At 57.6% G+C, this 27,069-nt stretch overlaps 1 protein-coding gene across 6 annotated transcripts in view; it reads left to right on the top strand.

Moving 5' to 3' along the window:
- HDAC4 (histone deacetylase 4) overlaps positions 1-26,795 on the top strand; it is a 292,669-nt gene extending 265,874 nt beyond the window's left edge. For all 6 annotated transcript variants that reach the window (XM_055586610.1, XM_055586609.1, XM_055586612.1 and 3 more), the window contains 6 exons: positions 147-244; positions 9,589-9,707; positions 11,127-11,260; positions 20,535-20,619; positions 21,534-21,675; positions 22,079-26,795. In XM_055586610.1, coding sequence (XP_055442585.1) covers positions 147-244; positions 9,589-9,707; positions 11,127-11,260; positions 20,535-20,619; positions 21,534-21,675; positions 22,079-22,118 — 618 coding nt within the window. In that variant the 3' untranslated portion in view covers positions 22,119-26,795. The remainder of the gene's footprint in view (positions 1-146; positions 245-9,588; positions 9,708-11,126; positions 11,261-20,534; positions 20,620-21,533; positions 21,676-22,078) is intronic.
- The last annotated feature ends 274 nt before the right edge of the window (positions 26,796-27,069 follow it).

Here is a 27,069-nt window from a genome sequence, read left to right as displayed (position 1 = left end):
TCTGCACGTGCGGGGGAATGGGGTTCCTGCCTCTGAAAACGCCCCATCCTGAGAGGCAGCGTGTTGGGGGTGAATGGGTGGGCGAGGGGCACACCCCAAGGGCCGCCCAGGTCGGGTCATGGCACGCATTTCTCTCCTCCGTGCAGGTGGGCACAGGCGCCGGCGTGGGCTTTAACGTCAACATGGCTTTCACCGGCGGCCTGGACCCCCCCATGGGAGACGCAGAGTACCTCGCGGCCTTCAGGTGAGGGTCCTGGCTCCCGCCCCATGGGGCACTTAGGGAGCAGTCGGGAGCCCCGCGCTCTCCCCTGGCCTTCGCCCTCCCTCGCGAGCGCCCCCTCCCCTGGGCAGGGCTGCGTGCTGGCACTGCAGGTACCGGCCTTGCTGCCTCTGCGTTTTGGGGCATGAACCCCAAGGCTTCTCACACTCTGCTCTTCAGGCCAGAGGTGGCATCCCCAAGACTGCTTCTCACCTTCCGTCTGCAGGGTTCCCGTCTCGTGCGTCTCATGGAAACCAGGACTCCGTCTGGGGTCTCAATAGTAAGAAAGTGAGGGAGGCTGGGGGAAGGTGTCAGAAAGCATGAGGTTAAGGAGAATCGGGTGCTGCGGTCTGAAAAGGCTCCTGATCTCCTAATTCTTCTCTCAAAAAACCTTCTGTGAGATGATGGGAAACAGAAGTGAACATCCCTCCTCTGCTGACATAAAAATCGGGAGGTGACTCCCCCGGTCACCCCGGTTCCGTCGTGTTAGGCTGGGCTGGGGGAGTCGGGTACAAGGCAATTCTGTAAAGCCGTCTTTGCTCCTGTCATTGAGCCGTGCTTTCTGCTTCGATCTGGGCCACATTGAAGGGACTCCTGGGGCCGGTAGCACTAACCAGCTACCTCCTGGTTAGTAGGAGATTAGTAGGAGGAAACCCCTCCTCCTGTTGCGGTCGGAGCAAGTGGCTGGAGGGCGGGGGGCGGGGAACAGGGGGGCAGTCCCTGGCAAGTGTGCGTCCAGGGCCCCTTGGAAGGAGGAAAGTTTTCATCAGTAGCAAAGCCCAACAGACCTTCCGTCTTTGTTTGAGACATGGCCTCTGCACCTGGCTTTGGAGTCCATCAAGTTTCCAAGGGACTTTCCTTCCTTCCTCTTGAGTGCGTGCTCTGGTTGTCCTGCATGCGGGCACGTGTGTGTGTGTGTGATGTGCCTGTATCTGTGTGTGTGTGTGTGATGTGCCTGTATCTGTGTGTGTGTGTGTGATGTGCCTGTATCTGTGTGTGTGTGTGTGATGTGCCTGTATCTGTGTGTGTGTGTGTGTGTGTGATGTGCCTGTATCTGTGTGTGTGTGTGTGATGTGCCTGTATCTGTGTGTGTGTGTGTGATGTGCCTGTATCTGTGTGTGTGTGTGTGATGTGCCTGTATCTGTGTGTGTGTGTGATGTGCCTGTATCTGTGTGTGTGTGTGTGTTGTGTCTGTATCTCTGTGTGTGTGATGTGCCTGTATCTATGTGTGTGTGTGTGATGTGCCTGTATCTATGTGTGTGTGTGTGATGTGCCTGTATCTGTGTGTGTGTGTGTGTGATGTGCCTGTATCTGTATGTGTGTGTGTGATGTGCCTGTATCTGTATGTGTGTGTGTGATGTGCCTGTATCTGTGTGTGTGTGTGTGTGTGTGTGATGTGCCTGTATCTGTATGTGTGTGTGTGATGTGCCTGTATCTGTGTGTGTGTGTGTGTGATGTGCCTGTATCTGTGTGTGTGTGTGTGTGTGATGTGCCTGTATCTATGTGTGTGTGTGTGATGTGCCTGTATCTGTGTGTGTGTGTGTGTGATGTGCCTGTATCTGTGTGTGTGTGTGTGTGATGTGCCTGTATCTGTATGTGTGTGTGTGATGTGTCTGTATCTGTGTGTGTGTGATGTGCCTGTATCTGTATGTGTGTGTGTGATGTGCCTGTATCTGTGTGTGTGTGTGTGATGTGCCTGTACCTGTGTGTGTGTGTGTGATGTGCCTGTATCTGTATGTGTGTGTGTGATGTGTCTGTATCTGTGTGTGTGTGATGTGCCTGTATCTGTATGTGTGTGTGTGATGTGCCTGTATCTGTGTGTGTGTGTCTGTGTGTGCCTGTATCTGTGTGTGTGTGTGTGTGCGGGTGTGACCCACCTGTGTGTGTGTGTGTGGGCATGCATGTGTGTGCACATGGGCATGTGTGTGGAGGCGCGCATGGATGTGAGCACGGCTGTGTCCCGCCTGCAGCTGAGATCCTAGCGAGGGCCAGGCCATCAGAGCTTGGCTGAGGGCCCTCCCTGCCGCCAGCCTTGGTCTGGGCTCTGGGTGGGGTAGCCGTAGGGGTCACACGACCCATCACAGCATCTGCCCCCTCATCTGCGCCCCAGCCTCAAGGGCAGCTGTCTGGGTCTAGGGATGCAGAGGCCGGGCCCCAAGGAGGGGCTCCGCCGCCATGAGGCCCCGTCGCCTGCCACTTGGTTCCCACAAACGGTGGCTCAAGCGACGAGCTGCGCAGACAGTGAGAGCGGCTGGTTTAGACAGGACCCCATCGCCTCCTCAGAAGTCCCGCGGGGTCGCCACCCGGACCACTCTCTCCTCCAATCTCAGTGGCTTAATGCTCTTGTTTCCTCTTCCTCTTGGTAAGGTGTAATGCAATCGTGACATTGTCCCCCCCTTACTTAGGGGAGAAGGACTCCCCCCAGACAGACACCACATCTGAAAACCGCTCACATACACGGTTAAACGTCAGCTTCAGGAAATCAGAACTGGCCTCTGTGGAGGCCATCACCGCCTGCCCCGGGACGCCCTCCAGCCCCACCCCGAGAACTGGCCCTCCTCAGGGGCTTCCTGGGGAAGAAAGTGTCTGGACTCGGCCCTGAGAGGCATGAATACAGCCCAGTGACCTCTGATGCCTCAGGGGACCCGGCATGGCTGAATTCTGGTGGAGGCTGTCTTGAAACTATGGGTTAAAGTGGTAAAAATGGCGGTTCCCTCTTCCTTCAGACCAGGTTCCGACTAAACCGGCCTCCAGGGCTGTCTCGGGGTGCTGGGCACGCTGATGGGGTGGAAAAGCGGGCAGGAGGCGGGTCCTGGGGGTCGCCCCCTCCCCACCCGCCAGCATTACGATGGACCCCTCACCCAGAGTTGCTGTTGATGTCCCGTTTTAATCTCCTGCCAAGTGTATACATGGTGATGCCCTATCAAGTGAACTTTTTAAAGCTCAAATAGCCTCTTTGAAAAGGAAAATTGTTTCAGGGTTTTTTTCTTTTATTGATTTTAATGTAAAATAGCACTTTGAAGTTTACAATTTATGGTTCCCTGGGCATCGATCGGAGTGGGGAAGGAGGGTCAGAAGCTGTTTCCCCTCCTCTGCCCGCTCCCCGGGGGCCCGGACGACGCTCGCCCCATGCCTTCCAGGCGGCACCTTCTGCTGAGACCCATGCCTGCCTTGTTGCATTTCAGGAGATCAAGCCCGAGATGAAGAAGAGATAAGAAAATTGCCCCTAATGAAAGCCAGAGGCAGCAGCACTTTCTCCCGGGCCTGAGACTCTGGGAGAAAAGGGGACCTTAATTCAAACCAGCCAGGCCAGCAGCTTTGAAGTCTGCTGAGCAGCGGAGGCCTCCGGGCCAGGAGATCCTGGTGTACTTTTCTTAACCCCTCACTTCCCTGCCGCCTGGCAGTGCAGGGTGCAGGGGCCGGGACTGCTGCTGCCCTCAGAGCAATGTGTGGGGGGAAAGGTCGTGTTAACAAAGGTGCTCAAGGATGGTGGAGCCGGACCATCCCAGAGATGGTGGAGCCAGGACTGCTCATGCTTTCAGAGCCCAGTATGGGGTACAGGCCGTGATATAAAGGTGCTCAGGGATGGTGGAGCAGGGACTGCTCCTGCTCTCACAGTGCCCTGTGGGAGGAAAGGCCGTGTTATAAAAGTTATCAGAGATGCTGGTGAAACTGCCTGTTTGCAAGTGGAAGTCTTCCTCTCTGAGTGAGGTCGGCCTCTATTCTGAGCAGCTGAGCAGGTTCATTTCATTTACCCAACCTTTGAAGCCCTTCAGGAAGGTTGAGGGGCTTTTGTTTCTTCCATGTTTTTTTTTTTTTAAAACACTGGTTGGTTGTTGTTGAGCTAAACTATACATAAAATTTGACCCTCTGAAACACGTGCGAACGTCTAGTTCGAGGCGCTGGCTGCGTTCACGATAGCGTGTCTGCTCCGGGGAGACTGTCCCTGAGGGCCCAGCCCCTGGGGGCCGTGAACACACCCACCTGGACTCCTCTAGCAGCCACTGTAGCTCTTCAGGGGCATCCAGGTCTTCTCGGCAGAGTGTTTATCCGAGGACATTTCTACTGCAATGATCTTAGAAGCAGAAGATAGAAGTAAAACCTCGGAGTTGAGCGATGCCGTGTTTAGCCCGCGGTCACTGCGCCCATGTACAGGTTGGGGGTGCACACGCCTGTCCTCGTGGGTGGCAGGGCCCCAGGTGAGGTGGGCCTGTGCCGATGGCGTGCGGCGTCCTCCTGCCCTCGGGTGGGGGCCTTGTGGTGTCGGGGCGGGGGACGCTCCCATGGCTGGTCGTGGAGCCTTCAAGCACAAGGCTTCCTGGGGGCGCCTGACAGGCGGGGCCCGGAGCGCAGGGCCAGGAAGGGGGCGAGAGTACATTGGGGTCTGGAGTGGCGAGGTGCCCGCCCGCTGCCCAGGAGCTTGCCGGGGGTGGGGAGGAAAGACGTCCACACCTTGGCAGATGGAGGTTGGCGAGCAGAGAGCTAAGAGGCCAAGCCTCGGGGATGCGGCTCCGGTGGGGGCCAGGGTGGGGCAGGCCTGTGTGGGGAGGCGGCAGCAGGGGCGGCCTTCAGTGGCTTTCAGCCTGGCTGAGGCCACGGCGTCACTGCTGGGGGGCCCGGCCCGGGCAGTCACATTCCCGTCATCACTGTCTTCCTTTACATCCCGACTCTCAGCAGAGCTCGGGTACTTGATGAGCAGGTGCTGGGCCCCTGGCCTGCAGTCCTAGTGGAGAGGGTGGGGTTTCGAGAGGATGTGGGCCCCCATAGCAGGGGCTCAGAAGCCAGGCTCCCAAAGCAGGGAGACTCAGAGGCTGGGACCCCCAGGGCAGGGGCTCAGAGGCCAGGCCCCCCTAGGCAGGTGTACAGATTCCAGATCCCAAAGGGCACATACCTCCCCTTGCAGAGCATAAACGAAAGGAAGTTTTTGATGATCAAAATGCCATCACTGAAATTGTGCTGTCGGCTCCCAGCAGCAACCTCTGTAAAACCAGGTCTGGACTCAGGGCTCGGCCACAGTCAGCGTCCTCTGCCTGGAGCCTCCAGCCAGTGAGCGCCCTCCTGGCGGGAGACGTGAACTGTGGAACCAGCCAGAAACACAGGGGTGAGCATGAGCAAGGAAGCCTGTGGGGCGAAGGCTCCGGGGGGCCGCGTGCGAGGGGTGTTTAGGGCCAGCTTGCGTGGACAGTGCCCCAGGGCATCGGAGGGCAGAAGCAAGCCAGGGGCAGCATAGCAGACAGAACCTTGGTTCCAGCCAAGGCCCTGGAACCAGTGGGCACAGCCCCCAAACACAGCACCACAGCCCACTGGCCACCAGGTCATGTGCCCCCAGCTGGCGTTGACCGCCAGTCTGGCGGATTTGTGCAGGCCCCAGTTGGGTGGTGTATCGAGAAGTCATTTCTTCTTTAGAAGTTGGAGCCAGCTGTTGGAGCCAGCTCGTGCATTTAGATTTCACTGTGGGTTGGGAGTTGGCATGTTGGCACAGCAGAGTCTGGCCGTGCGAGGTTATAGTGCAGCTGATAAGACACGATTCTGGGAACTGCAGGGGCCCCGTAGCACCCCGGGCACTGCCGCCTTCATGGAACAGCCAGGCTGGCCCAAGCAGGAACAGGCCCATCAGCGACGTCCACCCTGTCATCCGGCCTGCCGAGCCCTGGCGCCCGGTCTGGCTTTTCCCCATGGAAACCCAGCTGCAGGTGTGAACTTTCCAGCGAGCAAAGGATGGAGGGATGGGCAGAGCGTGTGTCCAGGGCAGAGGCGCCAGGCCGGGTCCCAGGCGTCACAGGCCAGGAGCTCAGCTGTGCGGGTGGTTTGCGCGTTTGCGTCCCACCCCACAGGGCACGGAGGCCCCGGGACCTCCGCTGCTCATCCCTGTTGCCATCTCCCCCACCCCCCGCTTTCCCACGTCCAGAGCTGCACCTGGCCTCCTCTGTCAGGGTCTCCTCCCTGAAAGTGGACGATTGGTGGTCTGCTGCCCTGGGAGGCTCCTGGCCCTCAACGCTGTCCTCCTCAGTTTTCCCACCGAAGGTCGCCAAGGACCCCCTAGACCCATTCGCCTTAGAGCAGCAGTTTGAGGGAAGGCCTTCAGCAGATATTTAGATCTTGTTATTTTCAGACTAAACTGATCATTAAAATGTCATCCTAGAAATAAATGTCAGGCAGTTTCCCATTTTCTTTGCAGCACCTGTTAACCAGCCACAGGCTGGCAGCTTGCTTCTGGCACGAGGGTCCCGGGCAGGGTGATGCTGGGAGGTCCAGAAGGCAGGCTGGTAGACAGTCAGCAGTGACGCGTCCAGCCCTCTCCTACCCACTAGGAAGCCAAGTCCTGTCAAGGGGAGACTACGTTTCTCGGGGCTTAGGGCACACTAAAAATGTGTGCTGCACACCCACTCAGCACACGCCGGGCAAACAGACCGTTTCAGATTTTCTTACTGTAGCAAGCATTCGGGATTACAGTGTCGACCGTCCCAGTCAGGAAGAGGAAAGGAAGGTGTGTGCACACGGGCATCCGCTTTCCCAGGTGCTCAGACTCCTGCCTGGACGGTGCACCAACCCCCCTCCCCAGACCCTGCACGCACGCATGCACACACCACACACCCACACGCCAACACGTGGGATCAGCCGTGCTTTACAACTTGTTATGATTGGCTTTGGGGCGAAGCCACACACCAAGCACAGACGCCAGGGACCCTCTCCGTATTCACCTCCTTTAATGATGATTTTCACAGGGCTGTTTTTTTTTAATTTTGTGGGGGGATTAGAAATGAAATCGCTCCGCGATACTTCAAAGCAGAGCAGCAGAGCGCCCACATGCACTTGCTTCGAAACGTCTGCCGGAGCTCTATGAATGAGCCGGCGTCTGCTTGGAACGTCTGTGGTTTTCATTGAAACACCGTGCCGGCTTTAAAATCCCTACCAAGATTGCGGCCGAAGCCGGTCTCCCGCCCAAAGACAAAGTTTATGTGACAAGAACTTCATTAAAAATAATTGAAAACCAGCCTCGCTGGAATGATGAGGGCTCGTGCAAAGGGGCCCGCCGGGTGCTCGCAGTGGGGAACAGTGGCCTGTGCGTTTGTGGGCACAGACACAGCTGCCGGGTGTGGAGAGAGAGCAGACGGCTCTTCCTGGATCCCAAGGCGCCCCCCCCACCACCACCACCACCAGCCTGGACCAGGAATTTCCACACAAGCCCCAGGGCCTGCTCTGATGCCTGTGCTGTGTTTAGAAGACCGCGCTCGCAGACTTCCCTGGTGTCCAGCAGTTAAGGCTCTGCGCTTCCAGCGCAGGGGACACAGGTCCGACCCCTCTTCGGGAAACTAAGATCCCACATGCCGTGCGGTGCAGCCAGAAAAAGAGGCCGTGCTCTCTACATTGCGTCTCCAGTTCCTGTGAGCTCTCGCCCCACTGGCACCGAGAAGCGTTCAGGGCGGGGGCTGGTGTCACGCATGGAGCAACTTCAGCAGAGTCAGAATGGCCGGAGTCTGGGGCAGGGCTGGTGGACGGCAGCCCAGGGACCAAGTCCCACCTTGTGTTTTTTTAAGTCAAGTGGCCCAAAGATGGAAGTGTCTGCTCCCTGGCCCTCGGCAGGAATGCTCTCAGCCCCTGGTCTGATCCACATGCAGTGTTGCTGGGCTCTGAGGGGTGGCCCCCAAGGCCCAGAGCCTGAGTCCCTGAGAGCATTTCCATCAGCTCCGCAGAGGCTTTTCAGGAGGAAACTGAACTGGACCCAGCCTCAGAGGAAAGAATAGAAGTGGCCAGCTGCTGAAAGGCCCACCTGGCCTGTGACTCCCTGGTTCCAGAAGGGGATTTCCTGGTGGACGAAGGGCCAGGGGTGAAGTTGGTGAGTCTTGGTGGTAGATGCTCCCAGCACCTGACCCGTCACAGGTGGATGTCCCCTGGGAAGCCCCCTGGGCCATGCGTGGTCGCAGGAGTCTGGCCGGGCCTCCTGGCTCCTCACCACGGATCCTGCAGAGCAGGAGCCGGGTCTTCACCTGTGTGTGGCTCTCCGGGGTTCTCGGCCCTCCCCCACCTGAAATCAGAGGGACCTCTCAACAGGACTACAAACCAGGATAGTTCCTAGATGGAGAAGTATTTAACACTGAGCATTCTGTTTCTTATGGACATGAGTTTGGGTAAACTGCGGGAGTTGGTGGTGGACAGGGAGGCCTGGCGTGCTGCAGTCCATGGGGTCGCAAAGAGACACGACTGAGCGACTGAACTGAATTGAACTGAACTGATTCTGTTTCTTTGGCCAAAGTTGTCATCTTCCAGAGTTGACTTTGCTGTCATAAACGGTGATTTTATGTCATCCTGATGAGAGCCTGTGGGATTACAGGGGGGTGTCCCGTACCCATGGTCCTCCCTGTGACCCGGCCTGTGGCCATGGTGTTCCCTGGGGCCTGCCCCGTGCCCATGGTCCTCCCTAGGCCTTCCCTGTGCCCATGGTGCTCCCTGGGGCCCGTCCTGTGCCCATGGTGCTCCCTGGGGCCCGCCCCATGCCCGTGGTGCTCCCTGGGGTACGCCTCATGCCCATGGTCCTCCCTGGGGCCCGCCCCGTGCCCGTGGTCCTCCCTGGGCCCACCCATGCCCGTGGTGCTCCCTGGGGCCTGCCCCGTGCCCGTGGTGCTCCCTCGGGCCCGCCCCGTGCCCGTGGTGCCCCCTGGGGCCCAGCCCATGAGGGGTGGGGACCACTGGTCATGCCCAGCACACTGAGCCCCTCGTGCAATCTTCTGAAGACCTGGCAGGGGCAGGGGTGTATCTCAGAGGTGAGGAGCCGGGCAGGAGGAAGACAGAAAGTCAAGGGGGACTTTCCAGGCCCATGAGGCTGGCTCTGGGTCAGACGCTGGACTAGACGGACGGGAGTCTTCCTGGTCTCAGCAGGAACTGAGATTTCCAGGCTGAGCCGTACACTCAGGCTGCAAGCTCCTGAGGCAGTTGTGTTAACAGGAGCTTCCCCCCACTTTTCTTGCCTTGTGTCCCAAATGAAACTTAGCGCCTGACCTCCTCAGCGTCTGTTTATACTACTAACCAGTTGGTTCTCTTAAACTGGGGCATCGGTTTTCCCTTTAGGGATCCTAAGTGTTGAATTTCTTTCTAATTAGCCTTACACGTCCCTCCTGCACCCCAGTAGCGGGTCATTTGGTCCGTCGCAGCTGACGGCATAGCCTCGGGCTGTGGTCGTCGAAGGTCAGGGTCGGGGCTCCAGGACTCCCTCACCAGCTCGGCTGCCCGGCCCCAGGTCCCCAGTGCTGGGCGGTGCCCTGGAAGCCCCAGCAGCCAGCGACAGTGGCCATCCTGGGCTGACGCAGCGTCTCCCCTTCTGCCCCATGCAGGACCGTGGTCATGCCGATCGCCAGCGAGTTCGCCCCGGACGTGGTGCTGGTGTCCTCGGGCTTCGACGCCGTGGAGGGCCACCCCACGCCCCTCGGAGGCTACAACCTCTCCGCAAAGTGTAAGTCAGGTTTGCGGGCGGCCAGGTGTCAGATGCGCGGTGTGCACACCAGGCTTCCCCTCCGGTGGCCGTGGAAGGAGACTCCACCCCAAAACCCAAAAGACATTTTACTGAAACCACAACACCGGCTCCCCGGAGAGCACGAGGCCTGCGGCAGGCGTGCAGCCAGAAGGCCAGCAAGCCTGGGGCCTGCCCTCTGCTGCTGTCAGCTGGGGCAGGGTCCCCCCTCCTCCTGAGGGCTGTCATCCCATGCGGGGCCTGTGGGGGGGCCGGCCCTAAGCGCTGTGAAGACATAAAGAGCCGAGAGCAGGCTCACTCCAGTCAGGGGAGGAAAGACATGTGCGTCCTCTGTCTCAGCAACTCACGCAGGTGACAGCGCCCCCCACCCCAGCGCCGGCCCCAGAAAGGCCTGGACGCCCCCACCCTGACCAGCGACCTGGGGGTTGCAGTGGTCTGGGTGCCTGGGGTTCCGGGGGGACAGGGGAGCCTGTCCCCCGCCCCCATGTGGGGAGAGCATGGTGCAGCAAAGAGGAAGCCCAGCAACAGCACAGCCTCGCAGAGTCCACCTGCCCAGCCGGGGGCCGAGAGGCTGAGTCCCTGACAGGGCACCAGTGCCCTCCACGCCCAGATGGGGGACCCACGCCCTGAGTGCTTCCTGGGGTCCTCGCAGTCGCCTCCAAGCCAGCGTCGCTGTTGCCATCGGAAACGAAACCGAGGCTGGGGGGCCCCAGGGCCTCGCCGGCCCCCCCGGCTGCCCGGGGGCAGAGTCCAGCCTCGGGCCCGCTCTGCTGAGCGCCAGCCTCTGCGGACAGATGGGGTCAGGCGGCCTGGCTCCCCGAGGAGGGTCGTTCTCGTTCTCCGTGGGGAGGGTGTTGGGCTGCACTGCAGGGACCGTGGCTGCTGAAGAAAGCCAGATGGGGATGCAGGAGGGCCCTGGAGGGGCTCAGCGGTGACACGCACAGTGACACAGGGCGCAGGGGCCCTGGCGGTGACACACACGTGAGTGTGTTGGCACACTGTGCCCGGCACTTCGGCCGACGGGAACGCCCTGGGCCCTGGGACGGATGTGGCCAGGCCCCAGCAGCTGCCCTGCCCACCGCCCTGCTGCCTCCCGGCTTCTGTGGTCCCGCAGGCGAGATGGGGCCTCCCCTGGGGCTCCTCCCCGCCCCGAACGAGATGATTTGCAACATTATAAAATCAAAGCCCCGAAACCGTAATTCCTACTCCCACAGAGATCAAAAAGAATCCCAAGCCGAAATCCTCCAATGGATTTATCACAAGCCAGTCTGGCTTCCATTAGGTGTCTCACTCGGAGTGCCGGCCTCGGGGCCTCGGTAAGGCAATGCAGTGCGCCCCTGGCCGCTTTGATCCGCTGCCAGGCGCCTCGCCCGCCACTTGCCTCTCCCCTGTCCCCCGCAGGTTTCGGGTACCTGACGAAGCAGCTGATGGGCCTGGCCGGCGGCCGGGTTGTCCTGGCGCTGGAGGGGGGTCACGATCTCACAGCCATCTGCGACGCCTCGGAAGCCTGCGTCTCTGCCCTGCTGGGGAATGAGGTAGGAGGGCCCCGCCCTGCCCCGCTGTCCCGCGGCCTGGGCATCTGCACTCGCATCCGAGAGGAGGCTTGCCCAGCCAACAGGACTGTCTGGTTGTGGCCGGAAGTGGGTGGGCAAAGGGACAGTTAGAAGCCGTGTCTCCTGAGCAGACGGCTCAGCATCTGTCTTTTAAAGGCACTCGCCTTGATGTGGGGCTCACACGGGAACACCTTTACCTGGTTACCTCCTCGTGGATGGTTGGTTCTCTGGGACGTCCTGAAGCAGGTGTTGGGGGAGATGTCAGCACGCCATCTCGGGGTCTGGGGCGTGGGCCCGGGTCCCTGTGGCTCTCCTGCTGCTCTGACCCTCAGGTGATGCCCAGGACTGGGTTCAGCAGCCCGGCCTGACAGCGGGGCTCAGAGTGAACTTTACAGGGTTCCATGAAGGGAGGCCCACTGGGAGAGAGTTTTCCAGGCTAAAATGCCATCGGCCCGGGATGCTCACGCCCACTGGCACTCCTGGTGGACAGAGCCACCCGGCTGCCAGGCGGGGAGGACGGGGGTGGGGATACTGCCTGGGTCGGTTCTGAGAATCTGAAGTTCCTGACAAAAACCCACTCTGTAGCTTCCACCTTGGATTTTGGAACCGTGCTCTTCCTGAAGCTTTAAATGCATCCACGGCCTTGGACACGAGGCCACATCCCAGTCTCCTGACCCCATCAGGGAAGCGTGGGTGGTTCCCACACCCACCGCATGGCTTTCTCTGGCTGCTTTTCCCACGGCATTGCCGTGAGGGGCCAAGGAAAGAGCCGCTGGTGTATGGGTAGCACTGGCCAAGCGGCTCGCTAGGTTGCCAGCCAGCCCACAGCGGAGCAAGGCCAGGGTCCACACTCCCCAGACACAGAGGGTCTCGTGGGGGCCTTAGGGAGGTGCAGGCCCATGCAGGAACGCCTGGAGGCTGCTCCCCTCCCCAGGGCCCGTCAGATGAAATGGGGCTTCTCCACATTCGCAGAGTGCATGGACCGTCTCTCAGTAGGGTCAGGGTTACCTGGTGCCCTGTGGGGGTGCCTGAGCCCCGCCCCTGGACGGGTGTGTCCTTCCTGGAGTAGCAGCTCCCAACGGCCAGGCCCAGGGGCTCACGGAGGGGATCTAAGACTCCAGGCATGGAGGGAAAGAGGCAGAATCTCAGGACGGCTCCCTATAAGGCCTGCCTGCGATGCTCCTTAGCCCAGGCTTGTGCTCCCTGAATCGGGTGCGTGCTCCCTGGCCCAGACTTGTGCTCCCTGAATCAGACGCCTGCTCCCTGGCTGGGCACGTGCTTCTTGGCCCAGGGTTGTGCTCCCTGGCCCGGGCTTGTGCTCCCTGGCCCGGGCTTGTGCTCCCTGGCCCGGGCTTGTGCTCCCTGGCCCAGGCTTGTGCTCCCTGGCTGTCTGCTGGGACAGGCCACTGGCTGGCATCAGGGGTGGAGGTGGTAAGCTTGGGTGGGCAGGCACCTGGGAGGGCTCTGTTTTCTCCTGTCAACCTCTGCGTGTCCTAGATGGTGTCCATTGTAACCTGAGTCACACCTGGGTCCGGGGGCCTGCTGGAATCTCCGCTCTCTGGTCAGCTTGTTAGCAACACGTGTGAATGTTCTATGGCAAACACCCGCCTGCTTTTGCTTTCCAAAGTGTGCAGGGGTCTTCACCTTTCCTCTCTTCCCATAAAGCGATCTCCTCACCCCTTTTACTAGAAGGCAGCTGATTTATATATTCAAGCCATCTTGAGGGCTTTTGATTCTGAGAGCCAGCTATTTTAAAATAGCGGTAGAGAACTCGGCTTTCAGCTCAGCTGCTCGCGCTCTTCTGACAAAGTATTCCTTTGGTGAAACACATCAAAAAGCAGGAAGCCCTAGTTTTATCGAGGTCTCTTAAAAATCTTTTTAATGCCAGAAAGTTGGAGGGAGCCTCACCCCTCGGCCTTTGATGAGGCTGATGCCAGGCGCAGGGACGGCTCGCTCCGGGGTGGGGGAAGCCGACTGTGCACGGCCGGTGTTGGGGGCGCCCACCCGTGGGGGTCACCAGAGGGGCACACACGGGGCTGGGCCTGGAGGGCCTGCCCCGCCACAACAGCCATCGTACCAACTACTGAACTGAAGTTGTGTGAATTGACTATTGAACACGAAGCCGTCGTATTGAGTAGCTTCAGCTTCACGCCATCTGCAGCCCTTGGGGACGATGACAGTGAGTGAGATGTCACTTACGGGAGCTGGGTGGGGGGTGTGCCAAGGACCTGCAGCCCAGGGCAGGGCCCCGGGCAGGTGGGGAGTCACTTCCCCTGTCACAGGTCTCCCCCAAGGGGAGGCTCCTTTGGGGCCCATTTTCTATTTAGCCGTGCGGTTTCTGGGGCGTCACATGGCACCGTGTCATTGATCCCAAGTCCAAGACCCCGGGCAGGAGGTGGTGGGGGATCAGGTGGCCGGCAGCCGTGGTAGTGTCCCTCCCTTGTCCCACTGCGCTGCCTCGCCAGGGCGCAGAGTGAGGCGGCCCCGGGGGGTTAGAAGCAGCGGGTGGACGCAGGAGACGCAGGGTTGACCGAGCCTGCTGTCAGCTTCTAGCCCGCCAGCTGTGGTTCACCTGTGCTCACCTCACTGAAGTGCCCGCATGCAGGCCATGAGGATGGAGCAGGCTGTCCCCCAGTCGTGTTTCCAGGACACGGCTTGTGCTGAGTCGGGGAGGTGGGCCACGTGTCTGAGTTGTGCCCCAGCGGGCCCGTCAGCTCCCCACCCTCCCCCGGAGAAGTGGCCCTGCACCCTCTGCAGGCAAGAGGGGACCCGCCCTGGAGCTCCTGGGCCTCCTGCTGCGGGGAGATGAGGAGCTGAGCCCGAGGGGGACCAGAACCCACCTCGGGGGCCCCAGGAGCATCCCACCATCCTGGGTGCACGCCCTCCGCTGTCTGGTCAATGGAGCCTCAGTCTTCTAACCTTTGTCTGAAGGAGTTGCGGGTTTTTGGTGCCATGTGGTTCATTTTCACTAGTGTTTAAAAACTGTCGCAAACCAGGAATGTCCTCCAAGCCTCTGCGCCTCACTAGGAGGCTCAGGAAACGCCATGTGGCCGGCCCCTGATAGTCGCTGAGTCCGGCCCTGTCGCCAGATACAGTCCACGCGCTGAGGCCGCAGAGCCTGAGCAGACGGACGTGCAGGCCCTCCTGCGGGGGAGGGGACCCCACCCACCACCCAGCCCCGCAAGGACCCCAAGGAGGGGATGTCCCGGGAGGGCTCAGCACCAGCCCTGGCGGGAGCGTGCTTCCCTGAGGCCCCCAGAGGAGCTCGGCCAGCAGGTGGGAACCTCAGTCACAAGAGACTGCAGGCGGCCCCGGCCCCTCCCCGGGGGAGCCAGCAGGGAGGCTGGGGCTGGGCCTGAGGGCAGAGGACTCGGGAGAGGAGGCCGACCAGAAACTGATCTCTGGAAGAGGTCCTGGAGAGGCCGAGAGAGAAGGGAAGACGCAGCAGAGCAGGCTGGGGCGGCCCCCGGGCCCCCGTGGCTCTGAGTACTACAGGGCCCTCTGCCCAGAGAATCCTCGAGATGGGGAGGGGGGATCGCAGAGCCAGCCTTCAGGCAGGGGGTGTGGTCGGCTGGAGAGCCCCCGGGGACGTTGTCTGTCTCCTTGGGAAGAACGCGGGGGCCGGGGCACCTGCCGGGGTGGCCAGGCGTCTGAACCCGGGCACGGCCGTGAGCATCAGGTCCGTCACAGGCTGGGCGGACGGCGGGGCAGCTTCCGGATCGTGGGACGGGGCGTGAGCCTCTGAGCATGGGCTGAGGGCTCCGTCATCTCTCGTGTTCCCTGCGGGCCCAGAGATGCCCACCAAAGTGCAGTTTCGTTTTCTGGAAAACACACGCTGAGACCTGGGTTCAGCCAGGATTTCGTGAGGACCCTTTTCTTTGGTGCTGCAACCTCTCTGGTTTCTGCTCGCTCAGGGTGTGGTGTGAGCTCTTGTAAACTGCAGAGTAGCAAGCCACACCCATACCCACAACCAGGCACTCTGCACAAGGCTTTTCTTGCGCACTTTCCCCGAGGCTGGCTTTTTAAAGTCCGAGCCTCCTTTCTGATTCGGTTGTGACGTGGAATACAGGCGAGGTGAACGTGGCCAGGGGCTCCTGTCTATCACTCGGACTTGGCGTTACCCACAGCCGGCCCTCTGTTCTCTTCCAAGTGAAAGTGAAGTCGCTCAGCCGTGTCTTGACACTTTGTGACGCTGTGGACTGTAGTCCACCAGGCTCCTCCGTCCATGGGATTCTCCAGACAAGAATACTGGAGTGGATTGCCATTTCCTTCTCCAGGGGATCTTCCTGACCCAGGCACTGAACCCGGGTGTCCTGCATTGTAGGCAGACGCTTTACCGTCTGAGCCACCAGGGAAGTCCTCAGAGCCTCTCCAGCTTGGCTCCTTCCAGACACAGGCAGGCAAGCGAAGGCACACAGCCCAGCTCTCCAAGCTCGCTCGGCCAGGCCAAGAGCAGGATGGTGGCCCGTCTGCTCTCCTCCTGGGGCCACTGGACGCCTCCATGTGCCTCAGATCCCTCTGCCAAGCCCTATTCCCTGCTCCCAGTCGCACCTGCCCCCTAGTCCCTCCCCTGCTTAGCACGGCCTGACCCCCTCTCCCCTGCTTTCCCTGCGGCCCACCGCCCTGGCCCCTGCGTGAACATCACCCCTCACCCAAGCCGGCCCCACAGACGCGGGCCCCTGCTCTGCGAGGCTGGGTGGAGGTCTGTCTCTTGGTCCCTGATGTTTCCTAAGTTTGTAGGATGGATAGTGGTTGGTTCTCCCTGGGCTGCTCAGTGATGTCTATTAAATGAAAAATAAGACCCCAGGTAATGAGAGATTTATATTTTAAGAGCTAGAGCCTCCCCCACTGCCCAGCCCTTGTGTGTAAAGTGGAGGCTGGATGTGTGCTCAGGGCAGACTGATGCCCAGAGTGGCTGGAGATGGGGAGCCGCCACAGAAATGGTGGCGGGGGGCAGACGGCAATGTGGGCGCCAAGGTGCTCACCGGACGTGACCCAAGCAGAGGGTGCTGGAGGAGGGCCATGCAGCCCCCTGGAGGGTCAGCCCCCAGCCACGTCCACGGCCCCCTGGGGAGGTTAGACGTGGGGGTCCCCCCAGGACTGGGAGCAGCAAGACCTGGGTTGCATTTTAGAAAATTCCTGGCATCGTGTTCTGACACACCTCTCTGCCACCAAGTGATAGGCATTTTATGGAATGAGTTATTTTCTAAAGAACTGCTTTTTTCTTAAAAGGGATAAAATCCTAGCAAACTATCAGAGTTGTACTGCAACAATAAGGCCACAGCTGTTTAATGCACAGTGAGGACCCCAAACCTGAAAGGCGTGTTTCCTGCTCCAGCTGCGTACCCACAGGGGACCTGGGCTCTGCCCTTGGTGGCCTGCTGACGAAGGTGCTTAAGCACACTCCTGTCTTCACAGAGACACTCCGTTTTCATGGGGACCTGCAGGTGTTCCTGGAGGGGCTCCCCATCTGTATCTGCTCTCTGGCCCAGGACTTACCAGGTTGGCCCAGGTTGGGAATTACATCAGGGTCCCACCCTGTGCGGTCAGCCATGGCCAGAGGGCAACTGCGTCCCTGAGGCAGATCCCAGTGGAGGGAGGGGTAGTCCCACGACTACGAGGTGGCATCTGAATGTTTGTCCCTCAGGCCCTCAGTAGTGGGGGACCAACCTCAGCAACATGGCATCTCACATTTGACCCTATCAGTCTGCAGGACAGCACAGCACCCAGTTCAGCAGAGGGGTCACTTCCTCGTTCCTCAGAGGCTGAGCACCTTTTCATGGGTCTCTTGGCCACTTCGCCTTTCTCTTCCAGTTTTTTGCCCATTTTTCTATTAGACCATGTTTTTCCAATCTATTTTGGGGGGAGAATTGGTTGGATGGGTGGGTGGATGGCTAGATGAACTGGTGGATGGATGGATGGTTTGGTGGATAGGTGGATAGATTGATGGATGGATGGGTGGATGGATGGATTGGTGAATGGATGGATGGGTGGGTGGGTAGATAAATAGATGGATTGGTAGAGGGATAAATGGATAGATGGTGGATGGTTGGATGGGTGGGTGGATGGATAGACAGATGGATTGATGGATGGTTGGATGGATGGATTGGTGAATGGATGGATGGATAGATGAACTAGTGAATGGATAGATGGGTGGTGGATGGTTGGATGGATGGATGGGTGGGTGAGTGGATAAATAGATATATTGGTAGATGGATGGATAGACAGATGGGTGGATGGGTGGATGGATGGATGGGTACATGGATGGGTAAATTGATGGATTGGTGGATGGATGGATAGATGAACTGGTGGATGGGTGGGTGGATAGATAGATGGATTAATAGATGGATGGATTGATGGATGGATGGATGGATAGATGAACTGGTCGATGGATGGATGGTTTGGTGGATGGATGCATAGATGGGTGGATGGCTGGGTGGGTGGGTGGGTGGATGGATAAATGGGTGGATGGTTGGATGGATGGTAGGTGGTTGGATGGGTAGGTGGAGGGATAGACAGATGGATTGGTGGATGGTTGGACAGATGGATGGATTGGTGGATGGATGGATGGATGGGTGGGTGGTGGATGGTTGGATGGCTGGATGGGTGTATGGATGGATAAATGGATAGATGGTGGATGGTTGGGTGTATGGATGGGTAGATGGATGGATTGATGGATGGCTGGGTAGATGGGACAGATAGATGGATTGTTGGATGGTTGAATGGATGCGTGGTTGGATAGTTGGATAAGTGGATGGATGGTGGATGCTTGGATGGGTGCATGGATGGTTAAATGGATAGATAGTGGATGGTTGAATGGATGGATAGATGGGTGGATGGATAGATTGGTGATTGGTTGGATGGATGAGTGGTTGGATAGATGGATGGATGGATGATGGTTGGAGGGATAGACAGACCAATGGACAGCTGGGAGTACCCTCTTCTCTGTAAAAGTGAATGTAGTGTCAGAATAATCTCTTCCTTGACTGAAAGGGCTTTCCTGGGCCGTGGGTCTCCTTTGGGCGAAATTTTTAAGTGACTGATTTTGTCATTTTTTTTTTATCCCTTCTTGAGTAAATTTCAGAAGATTACATTTTACCAGGAACTTTTTCTATCTCAGCCAATTTTTCCAAATTATTGACTGAAGTTAACAGCGTTCTTGTGCTGTCTTTTATCTCTACTGGTCCTGTAGTCGTGGTCCTTCTTATCCTAACATGTTTATCTGTGCCTCCTCTAATTTTCGTCACCAGCCCTACCAGAACTTAACTTTTCATTTCAGTTTTAAACGATAAAGTAATCATGTTTAATATATTAGAAGTAAGATACTAATGAATGATGAACCAGAAATCGCTGAAACTGAAATGGGATGTTTTAAAGAGAGCCAAATGGAATTTCTAAAAATGAAAACATATTAGCAGAAAATAGAAACTCTGTGAGATCAGCTGGAGAGAAGACTAATAACCTGGAAGGGATGTGTGTGTGCTCAGTTGTGACTGACTCTGTGCCACCCCATGGACCGTAGCCGGTCAGGCTTCTCTATCCATGGGACTCTCCAGGCAAGAAGAGTACTGGAGTGGGTTGTCATTTCCTTCTCCATGGGATCTTCCCCACCCAGAAACCAAACCCTCATCTCCTGCCTTGGCAGGAGGATTCTTCACCACTGAGCCACCAAGGAATCCCACAGCCTGGAAGCAACAGCTGAAGGAATGAGGCTGAGCACAGCCCAGAGACAAGGTGCAGAAGGGGGCTTGTGTGTCTGTTCAGCGTCCCCACCAGAGTGAGGCGTGGATGACTAAAAGTGACTGATGGAGGCACCGTCCTCAGCTCTGGAAGGCAAGGGGGCCCAACCCAGAGAGTTAAAAAAAAAAAAAAAAGCTTGCATCCAAGCTCATCTGAGTGACTGCAGGACCACAACGACAAACAGGAAGCTGTGAAAGTAGCCAGAGAGCAGACAGGCAAGCCACAAGGAGCACTGTTAGCCAGACACCAACCGCTTCACAGCGAAGGAAGCAGAGGCAGTGGGGAAGGTCTTCCGTGCCAAGAAGAACCTGCCAGCCCAGAACCTCAGGCCCAGTGGGACTGTCAGCCGCGGGGCTGGGGTGGGTGGGACTAGAGACATAAACTGGGAAAGCTTGACCCATGAGACCTTTTCCAAGGGAAACTCTGTAGGAGGAAGCTTCAGGCAGAAGGATGACAGCCCAGGCAGCTGTCTGTTGAGCAAGACGGGGGCGTCAGTGCAGGAAAGCCCGAATCAACAGCAACTCCAGGAGACAGGAACAACGATGCCAAGTCAGTGAAAGTAAAGAAAGAAACACAGTGAGGGCCACGAGCCGTCAGTCAGGGACGACAGGGAACTCGGCCGGGCGCTGGAGCAGGGGCTGCCTGTGCAGCAAATAAACACACAGGGCGCTGGCTGCAATGCATCTGTGAGAAGCAAGTACTTGGTGATGGGTTTAACCCCGCGTGCTGGGCGGCTCTGTGGCAGACACCCGGCGCGCCCTGTGGCCCTCAGACGGGCGGGCCGTGTGCGCCTCCCCACTCCACCTGCTGCAGGGACTTCAGGGAGAGCTCGGAGCAGAGATGCTCACACCCTCTGTCTACCTTTTCTCTGATCATTGGAAGAAAACCCTAAAGGGCAGATGTGCTTGTCGCTCAGTCGTGTCTGACTCTTTGTGACACCCTGGACCGCAGCCCACCAGGCCCCTCTGCCCATGGGATTTCCCAGGCAAGAATCCTGGAGTGGGTTGCCATTTCCTCCTTCAGGAGATCTTCCTGACCCAGGGATCAAACCCACGTCCGCTGCTGGGCAGGCGGATTCTTTACCGCTGAGCCACCAGGGAGGGCCAAAGTGGGGATATTCAAGCCCTGTCTATAAAACCCTGGTTTACAAGTGCGATGAAACGGATGTTTCCGAAAAGTCATCATCCCTGCCCCTGACGCTGTGCCGTGCATCCAGCGGTGGAGCCCACGCCGCCGCCCCTCTGCACCAGCTGCCCCTGGACACCAGCCAGTGTCCTGCCTACAACAGGCACCCACGAACGTACCCGAGAGCCTCCTAGGGGAAGCACCTTAAGGAAAATGAGTCTACTTCTGGGAAACATTATGCACTGCCACAGCCACCTCTGGCTTTTTCAAGCTGGCTTCTCCGTTAGCATGCGCACATGAGGAAGACGCTGATCCGGACGTCCCATCCGAACACACACGGGGATTCTACTGACGACCTCGAATTCACCGTGTATTCTTCTTTCGTCCCCAGCTCGATCCTCTCCCAGAAAAGGTCTTACAGCAGAGACCCAATGCCAACGCCGTGCGGTCGATGGAGAAGGTCATTGAAATCCACAGTAAGTGGCCTGGCCCAGGGCTCAGTAGGGAGACCCCCCCAAGGGAGGAGCCCGACTCCACAGCCCTTCTCCCACCCCCCCACCCCAACCCCCTGCTTCTCTCTCACCGCCAGTAGCGTCCCCAGACCCACATGTTGAGACCTGGCTTTCAGGGTCAATGTGATGAGCCGGTGACTCTCCTCTCACCCCCATTAACGTCCCAACAGCCTGCCACAGCCAGGTCACCAGCTCTGCTTTGTGGGGCGAAAGAGCTGCGGTTCAGGGGGTGTGTGAGGTCCCTTCTTCAGGCTCCCTGCTGACAGGCTGGGACCCGCACGGAAGCCTGTGTCCTCAGGTCTATCCTCTGCCCTTGGACCAGCGAACCCCACTCCATCAGTTCAGAGCACCCTTGGCCCAGAGTGGCCGGGCCTAGGAGCCCAGGGGCTGCACACAGCCTGGGACTTCTGCCCTGCCTTCGTCCTGGGTCTGCGGGGTGGCCCCGTCACAAGTGTCTGTGTCTGTGGGCAGGACCCAAGGTCTCCCTGCTGTGCACTGAGCTCCTGGCCTCCTGAATGAGGAGCCCCGAGGCCCAGGAGACACCAGGAGTCTGCCTGCACCCACCCCCATCATCTCCGGACTCCCGCTGAGAGTCAGGAAGTGCCCGTCCCAGCCGCCCCACCCTGAGGGAGGGACCCTCCCAGGAGCCCACCCCCACCCAGCTGTCCTGCCCCTGAAGGTCCCAGTTCTCCTGGCCACGAGGAAGCTTTTCCAGACTGCCACCCTCTGTGAGTTTCTAACCAGGCCACGTCGTGGCTTCTGTCTCTGGAGAGCGTGGTGCTTTAAAGTCGCCACCGATGGGTGCTGCTGGAACCCCGTGGGTCCAAGCGCAGGGTCGGGGTCCCATATCTGAGCAGCCACCGCCCCCCCTTCCGCAGGCCAGTACTGGCGCTCCCTGCAGAGGCTCGCCTCCACCGCTGGCTACTCCCTGGTTGAGGCCCAGAAGTGTGAGAACGAGGAAGCCGAGACTGTTACTGCCATGGCCTCGCTGTCTGTGGCCGTGAAGGCCCCCGAGAAGAGGTGAGCACGGACACTGGCCGGCCGTGGGTGCTGCCTCCGTCTGTGGGTGACCCGGGTCTTTGCTCTGGGAGTACTGGGGGCACGTGCTAGCTCAGCAGGGCTGGGAGTGCGTGTCCTCACCCTGGCCCCAGGACAGACTGCACCGCCACCTCTTTCCAGAAGCAAGAGCTTGAGAAACACTTGAAGGGCATCTGGGGCAGAAGGAACACTTCCCTAGGGGAGGGGCGGGGGTCGCAGGGAGTTGAGGGGGCAGGTTAGCTAGGAGTCGGGGCGGGGGTGGCTAGGAGTCGGGGGCTGGGGTGGCTCAGAGTAGAGCATGGGGTGGTGGGAACCTCGCACACCCACCTTCCGCACACCCACCCTCTCCTCTGTTGCCACCCCACCCACCCGCCCGCCCCAACAGACCCGACGAGGAGCCCATGGAAGAGGAGCCGCCTCTGTAGCCGCTTCCGCAGCTGCGGGTCTCTTGTTTGTCTGTCTCCGTCTTGAAGCTCCGCCGAGAAAAGTTGCTGCCGCCCTGCGTCCTGCCGGCCTCCTCCGAGCCCGCGGGCGCGGCGGGGCGAGCCGCAGCCGGCGGCCCTCTGCCTGCCGGACCCGGGCAGACGCCGGAACGCGCGGACACACGGACGTGCGCGAGCGGGCGCTCCGGGCGCCCCAGGGCAGCCGCGGAGGGAGGGAGCCCGCGGGGGCTCGGGGCAGAGCCGCCTGCCGAGCGAGCCGACCCGAGGAAAAGAAAATGAAAATCAAAGATCTCACGACACAAAACAAACGATTAAAACTGGTGCTTACGGTTTGGTGATTCCCCACAATTCCACAGTCTCCGTGTAAACCACTCAACTCATCCTGTAGCTTATTTCTTTTTCAGAGAAAAGTCAGCCGCTCCGGCGCTGGCACACCCCGGGTGCGCGGTGGGGCTGGGACACGGAGCGGGAGAGCGGTTAAGGAAAACACAAAAAAAAACTGGACAAAAGCAGAAATGTGAGCCCGTGCGGCTTTGGGTTTCTCAAAGCCGACGGAAGATGCGCGTTTGTGCCTTTTTTTTTTATTGCTCTGATGGATTTTTGTGGCTGGGTTTTCCGAAGTCCGAGGAACAATGCCTTAAGAAAAATAAACAGCCGGAGTGGGTGGGACCGCTCCCTGTGGCCGGTGGGGCCGGAGGCCGGCTCACACTGGCCTGGCGCTTCACAAGTGGTCCCCACCACGGCCAGCAGCTCTGGAGGGCTGAGGTCCTGCCACCCTGTTTCGCTTTATTGCTGTTGAAGAAAAATGGAGGTAGTTCCAAAATAGTGGCAAATACTGTTGGGGGTTTCGAAGTCCAACAAATTTTAAATGAATCCAAAGTGTTCTTTTTCTCGTACATCATATAACAATCGAGCATCTCCATTTGGTTGTGAAGCATGTCCTAGGCACACTTTCAGTGTTACGATCGGAATGCTTTTTATTAAAAGCAAGTAGCATGAAGTATTGCTTAAAATTTTAGGTATAAATAAATATATATATGTATAATATATATTCCAATGTATTCCAAGCTAAGAAACTTGATTCTTATGAAATCTTGATAAAATATTTATAACGCATTTATAGAAAAAGTATATATATATAAAATAAATGCAGATTGTAAAGGTCCCTGGCGAATGAACGGCTTGTGACTCAGCTCTCAAGGTGCTTGTGGAAAGGGATCTAATTTGAAGCTCATGTTATTTCTGAACTCCAGAGTGGAGAGCTTTCAATCACAGGCTCGCCATGGGACACCTGCCCTGCAAGATTGTACCTTCATCTTGATTATTTTCTGACCTGACCCCTCCCCACTCCAAGCCTCCATGCACATGTGTACCTGATAAGTTTTTATAGCAAGGATATCAATTTGCTGTTGATTTTGTATGAACTTTTTCACAAAAAGATCCGGAATAAGCATTGTTTTGTGAATTTTACATTTTTTCTCACCATTTAGCAGTTTTCTGAATGGTAATAACGTCAACCTTTTTCTTTCTAAACTTTTGCTTGTACATTTTTTTTTTAAACTCTGGAAGGTATTTTTTTTATTATTATTATTATTTTCATTTTGTTTATTTTTGTACAGTGAGCACAGAGTTTATTTTCAGAGTGAGCACGGAGGTGCAGCGGGGTCTGAGGTCTGCCCGCCTGGGCCCGCCTGTGGCTGCACATGGAGCGTGGAGCCTTCCTTTGCCGCCCGTGCTTTGTGGGCAGGGGGCACCCTCGCAGCGCTGAGCTGAGGGGCTTGCCAGCCACCACGGGCCATCAGCATCCATGAAATTCACGTGTAAACGTCTCCGACCATGTGGTCAGGATAGCATTTTTCACTTGGCTTTTCCAAAGAGCTTGTAAACTTGGCCACGCGTGGGGCCTGGGGGCCTGTACACCCTCCCCAGGCTCTTCTGCGGCAGCCACGTGGCAGGGCCCTGGCTGGGAGCAGCAGGCCTGAACTTTGAAGCCTGTGGCCGCGGGGAGCCTGGACCCTCGCTGCCTGGTGACCCCGTGGGGATAGCAGACTCCCCATCAGGACGTCCATCCTTGGCTCTTTTTTTTCTCTTTGACAGTAACTGAAAAGGATCACTTTTTAGTGGTAACTCATTTTCCAGCCCTCGAAGCCACCAGTTTCATTCCAGAGTGTGCATCGGGTTCTGACAAGGAAGCGCAGACACAGCTTGCCCATGGATAGGGAACCCCAGCCAAGTCTCAAGTCTGGTGACATTTACAGGGTAGCTTCTGGAAGAGACTCTGACGCAGCCAGACTTGGGACCAAAAGAGTCCAGATTCTTGGACCGGCTTGGTCATCGGGTTGCTATTGGTTAGACTCAAGACAGTGGTCAAGAGCAGGACAGGAAGGCCTTGGGCCATGTCTGGTGTTCCCTCTCCTCCTGGCCCCTTGCCCTGAGGCCCAGGTTGGTGGGGGAGCTGGAAGTACCCAGCCCCCAACAGTGGAGGCAGGCCCCAGCCAGTCGTCTCTGCTGGCCTCCTGGGACGCCCCTCCCCACCCCTGCCACCTGCCCACTCCCTGTCGGCCGTGGCTCCTGGGGAGAAACACGTCACCCGATGTTTTTACAGGTGATGGGATAACAGGTGACCTTGGTGGCCAAGTTCCTGTTGGAAGGGTTTACTTCTAATCTCGTCCAACGGAGACCTCCTCTGCAGAAGGCCCGACGGGGGCCGTTTTCATTTGTCAGCTCACTCCAGCTTCACAGGCGTGCTTAAAGCAGTACCGTGTAGCCTTTTGTTTTCTTTGAAGACACACTCAGCCCTTCTCCACAGCCAGCCGTCCGGGGCAGAGGGCGGAGGGCCCACCCGGAGCTCCCACCGCCTCAGGGAGGGCACCCACACCTTCCCGCTGTGGTCCCTGGACCTCTAGCCTTTTTGTTCCTTTTCAGAGGCCTTGGGGGCGCTGGCCGGGGGTCAGCAAGTGAGCACTTTATACCCCTTTGCAGGAAACCCCGTGATGCCGCGGGCCTCGTGGTGTCCCCCTGCCCTCCGGGCCTTCCAGCTGTGCCTCCGGGCGCCCGAGCCCCACCAGCAGGCAGCCGTCCCCCGGCCACCTCCGGCCGCCTGGGATTAGCCGCCCCTCCGGTTCCGAAGGGCCACTTTGTCAAAGCGTTTGGGTTTTTCTTGACTTCCTTTCCAAGTTTGTTTCCAGAGGAAGGACCGTTTTGTCCTGGTTCTGACACGAAAGCAAGTCTGGTTTTTGCAGCACTAAACAATGGAGTTTCTTGTTTTTAATTTTCGATCGGAACATTCCTCCTTTCCTGGTCACAGCCACACGCTCATTCCATTCTTCTTTTTGTAGACTTTTGGGCCCACGTGTTTTATGGGCATTGATACATATATAAATATATATATAAATACATATGAATATATTTTTTTAAGTTTCCTACACCTGGAGGTTGCATGGGCTGTACGAGCGGCATGTCTTTATATTGTATACGGATTTTGCACGCAAACGCGGCAGCTTGGGGAAGAAGAGAAATGCCTTTCTGTTCCCCTCCCATGACATTTGCAGACAACAAAAGATGGGGATTTTTTTTTTTCTTTCTGTAAAACAAAACCTTGAAGGAGAGTGGGGGAGGGGGGAACGTTTGCGTCTTATTGAAGTTATTCTTAAGAAACTGTACTTTTTATTGTAAGAAAAAATAAAAGGACTACTTAAACATTTGTCATATTAAGAAAAAGTTTATCTAGCACTTGTGGCATACCAATAATAGAGTTTATTGTATTTATGTGGAGACAGTGTTGTAGGGCGCCTACGCGGAGGTCGAGGTGGACCGCCTGTCTCCCGCGGTTGCTCTGGAGGAGCTCGTCCCGTGGGGTTTCTTCCCTGGTCCCCCCCTCCCCGGGGAAGCTGCGGCCCCTGCGGCCCTTTCCGCACAGCCTAGCCCACTTTTCCTGACTTGTAGGCGATGGACGGCTAGGATTTCACTTGACACTCAGCAGTCATGAACTGTGCTGCACTGTGGTTTAAAATCATACTTTGCATTGAAAGGACACCATTTCTTCCTTGTAATGAAGCAGAGTTTTCACAGCTCAGCTCACTTTGTGTCTTTGACATGATTAAAAGCCTCCTGTTGAAGGAAAAAGAAAGCAGACATTTTCTGTTTGTGGTTGTTTTTTCTTTTTTAATCTTCTTTTTGGTGTGTGTGCTCCACAGTGGAGGCGCTATTTTCCAATTTATGAGAATGACAAACATTATCATGTGTCTGTAAGAGGGGGGCTGACCCTATTCACCCAAGAGCTCCTCACGGTCTGTCGCAGAAAACGCGGTGGGACGTGTTCCCGTCCCCCCGACGCCCGCTTCCCGCTCCTGTGGGCACCACGCGGGCGGCAGAGACCAGTCTCCTCTGTAACTTCGCATCTGTTCTCTCGATTGTCTGGACCTTCCTGGGGTCCTTTGCCTTTCTCAGTGGAGTTGGAGATCCTGTCCTTGGTTTTCTCACTCTTGTTTCATCCTGTGTGGGGGGTGGTTTGCACCGACTGCGCTGTCCTCCCCCGACGGCCGGCTCCACTTCACCGGAGTCCAGCATTTGTACCTCATCATGCGACTTGTCACTCTTGTGGTGTAAATAAAGAGCATTAATTGCCCTCCGACCTGTGGTTTCTCCCGTGTGCTCTCATGCTCGCCGGTTCCGTGCCAGGGTCCCTGCAAGGGGCGGCGGGGGCGGGGGGGCACCTGGGCACCAGCCCGTCAGCAGCCCTGCCACCTTCCACCCGTACAGACAGCCCACAGGTGTATCTTCACTTAAATGTCCAGTAATTCAAGTCCAATAATTCTATTTTCTCCCCAAAATCCTGGTCTGGAAACAGCCTTAGAAGGGATCGAGGCTGAAGGGAAAGGACCAGAGGCCTGGCCTCTCTGGAGCTCGGCGCTGTGTCCCTGAGGCTGTGAGC

This window comes from Bubalus kerabau, chromosome 6 (genome assembly GCF_029407905.1).
Source record: "Bubalus kerabau isolate K-KA32 ecotype Philippines breed swamp buffalo chromosome 6, PCC_UOA_SB_1v2, whole genome shotgun sequence".
Taxonomy (NCBI): Eukaryota; Metazoa; Chordata; class Mammalia; order Artiodactyla; family Bovidae; genus Bubalus; species Bubalus kerabau.
The sequence above is the reverse complement of the archived record's forward strand: the minus strand, read 5'-3'. Positions and strand labels throughout refer to the sequence as shown.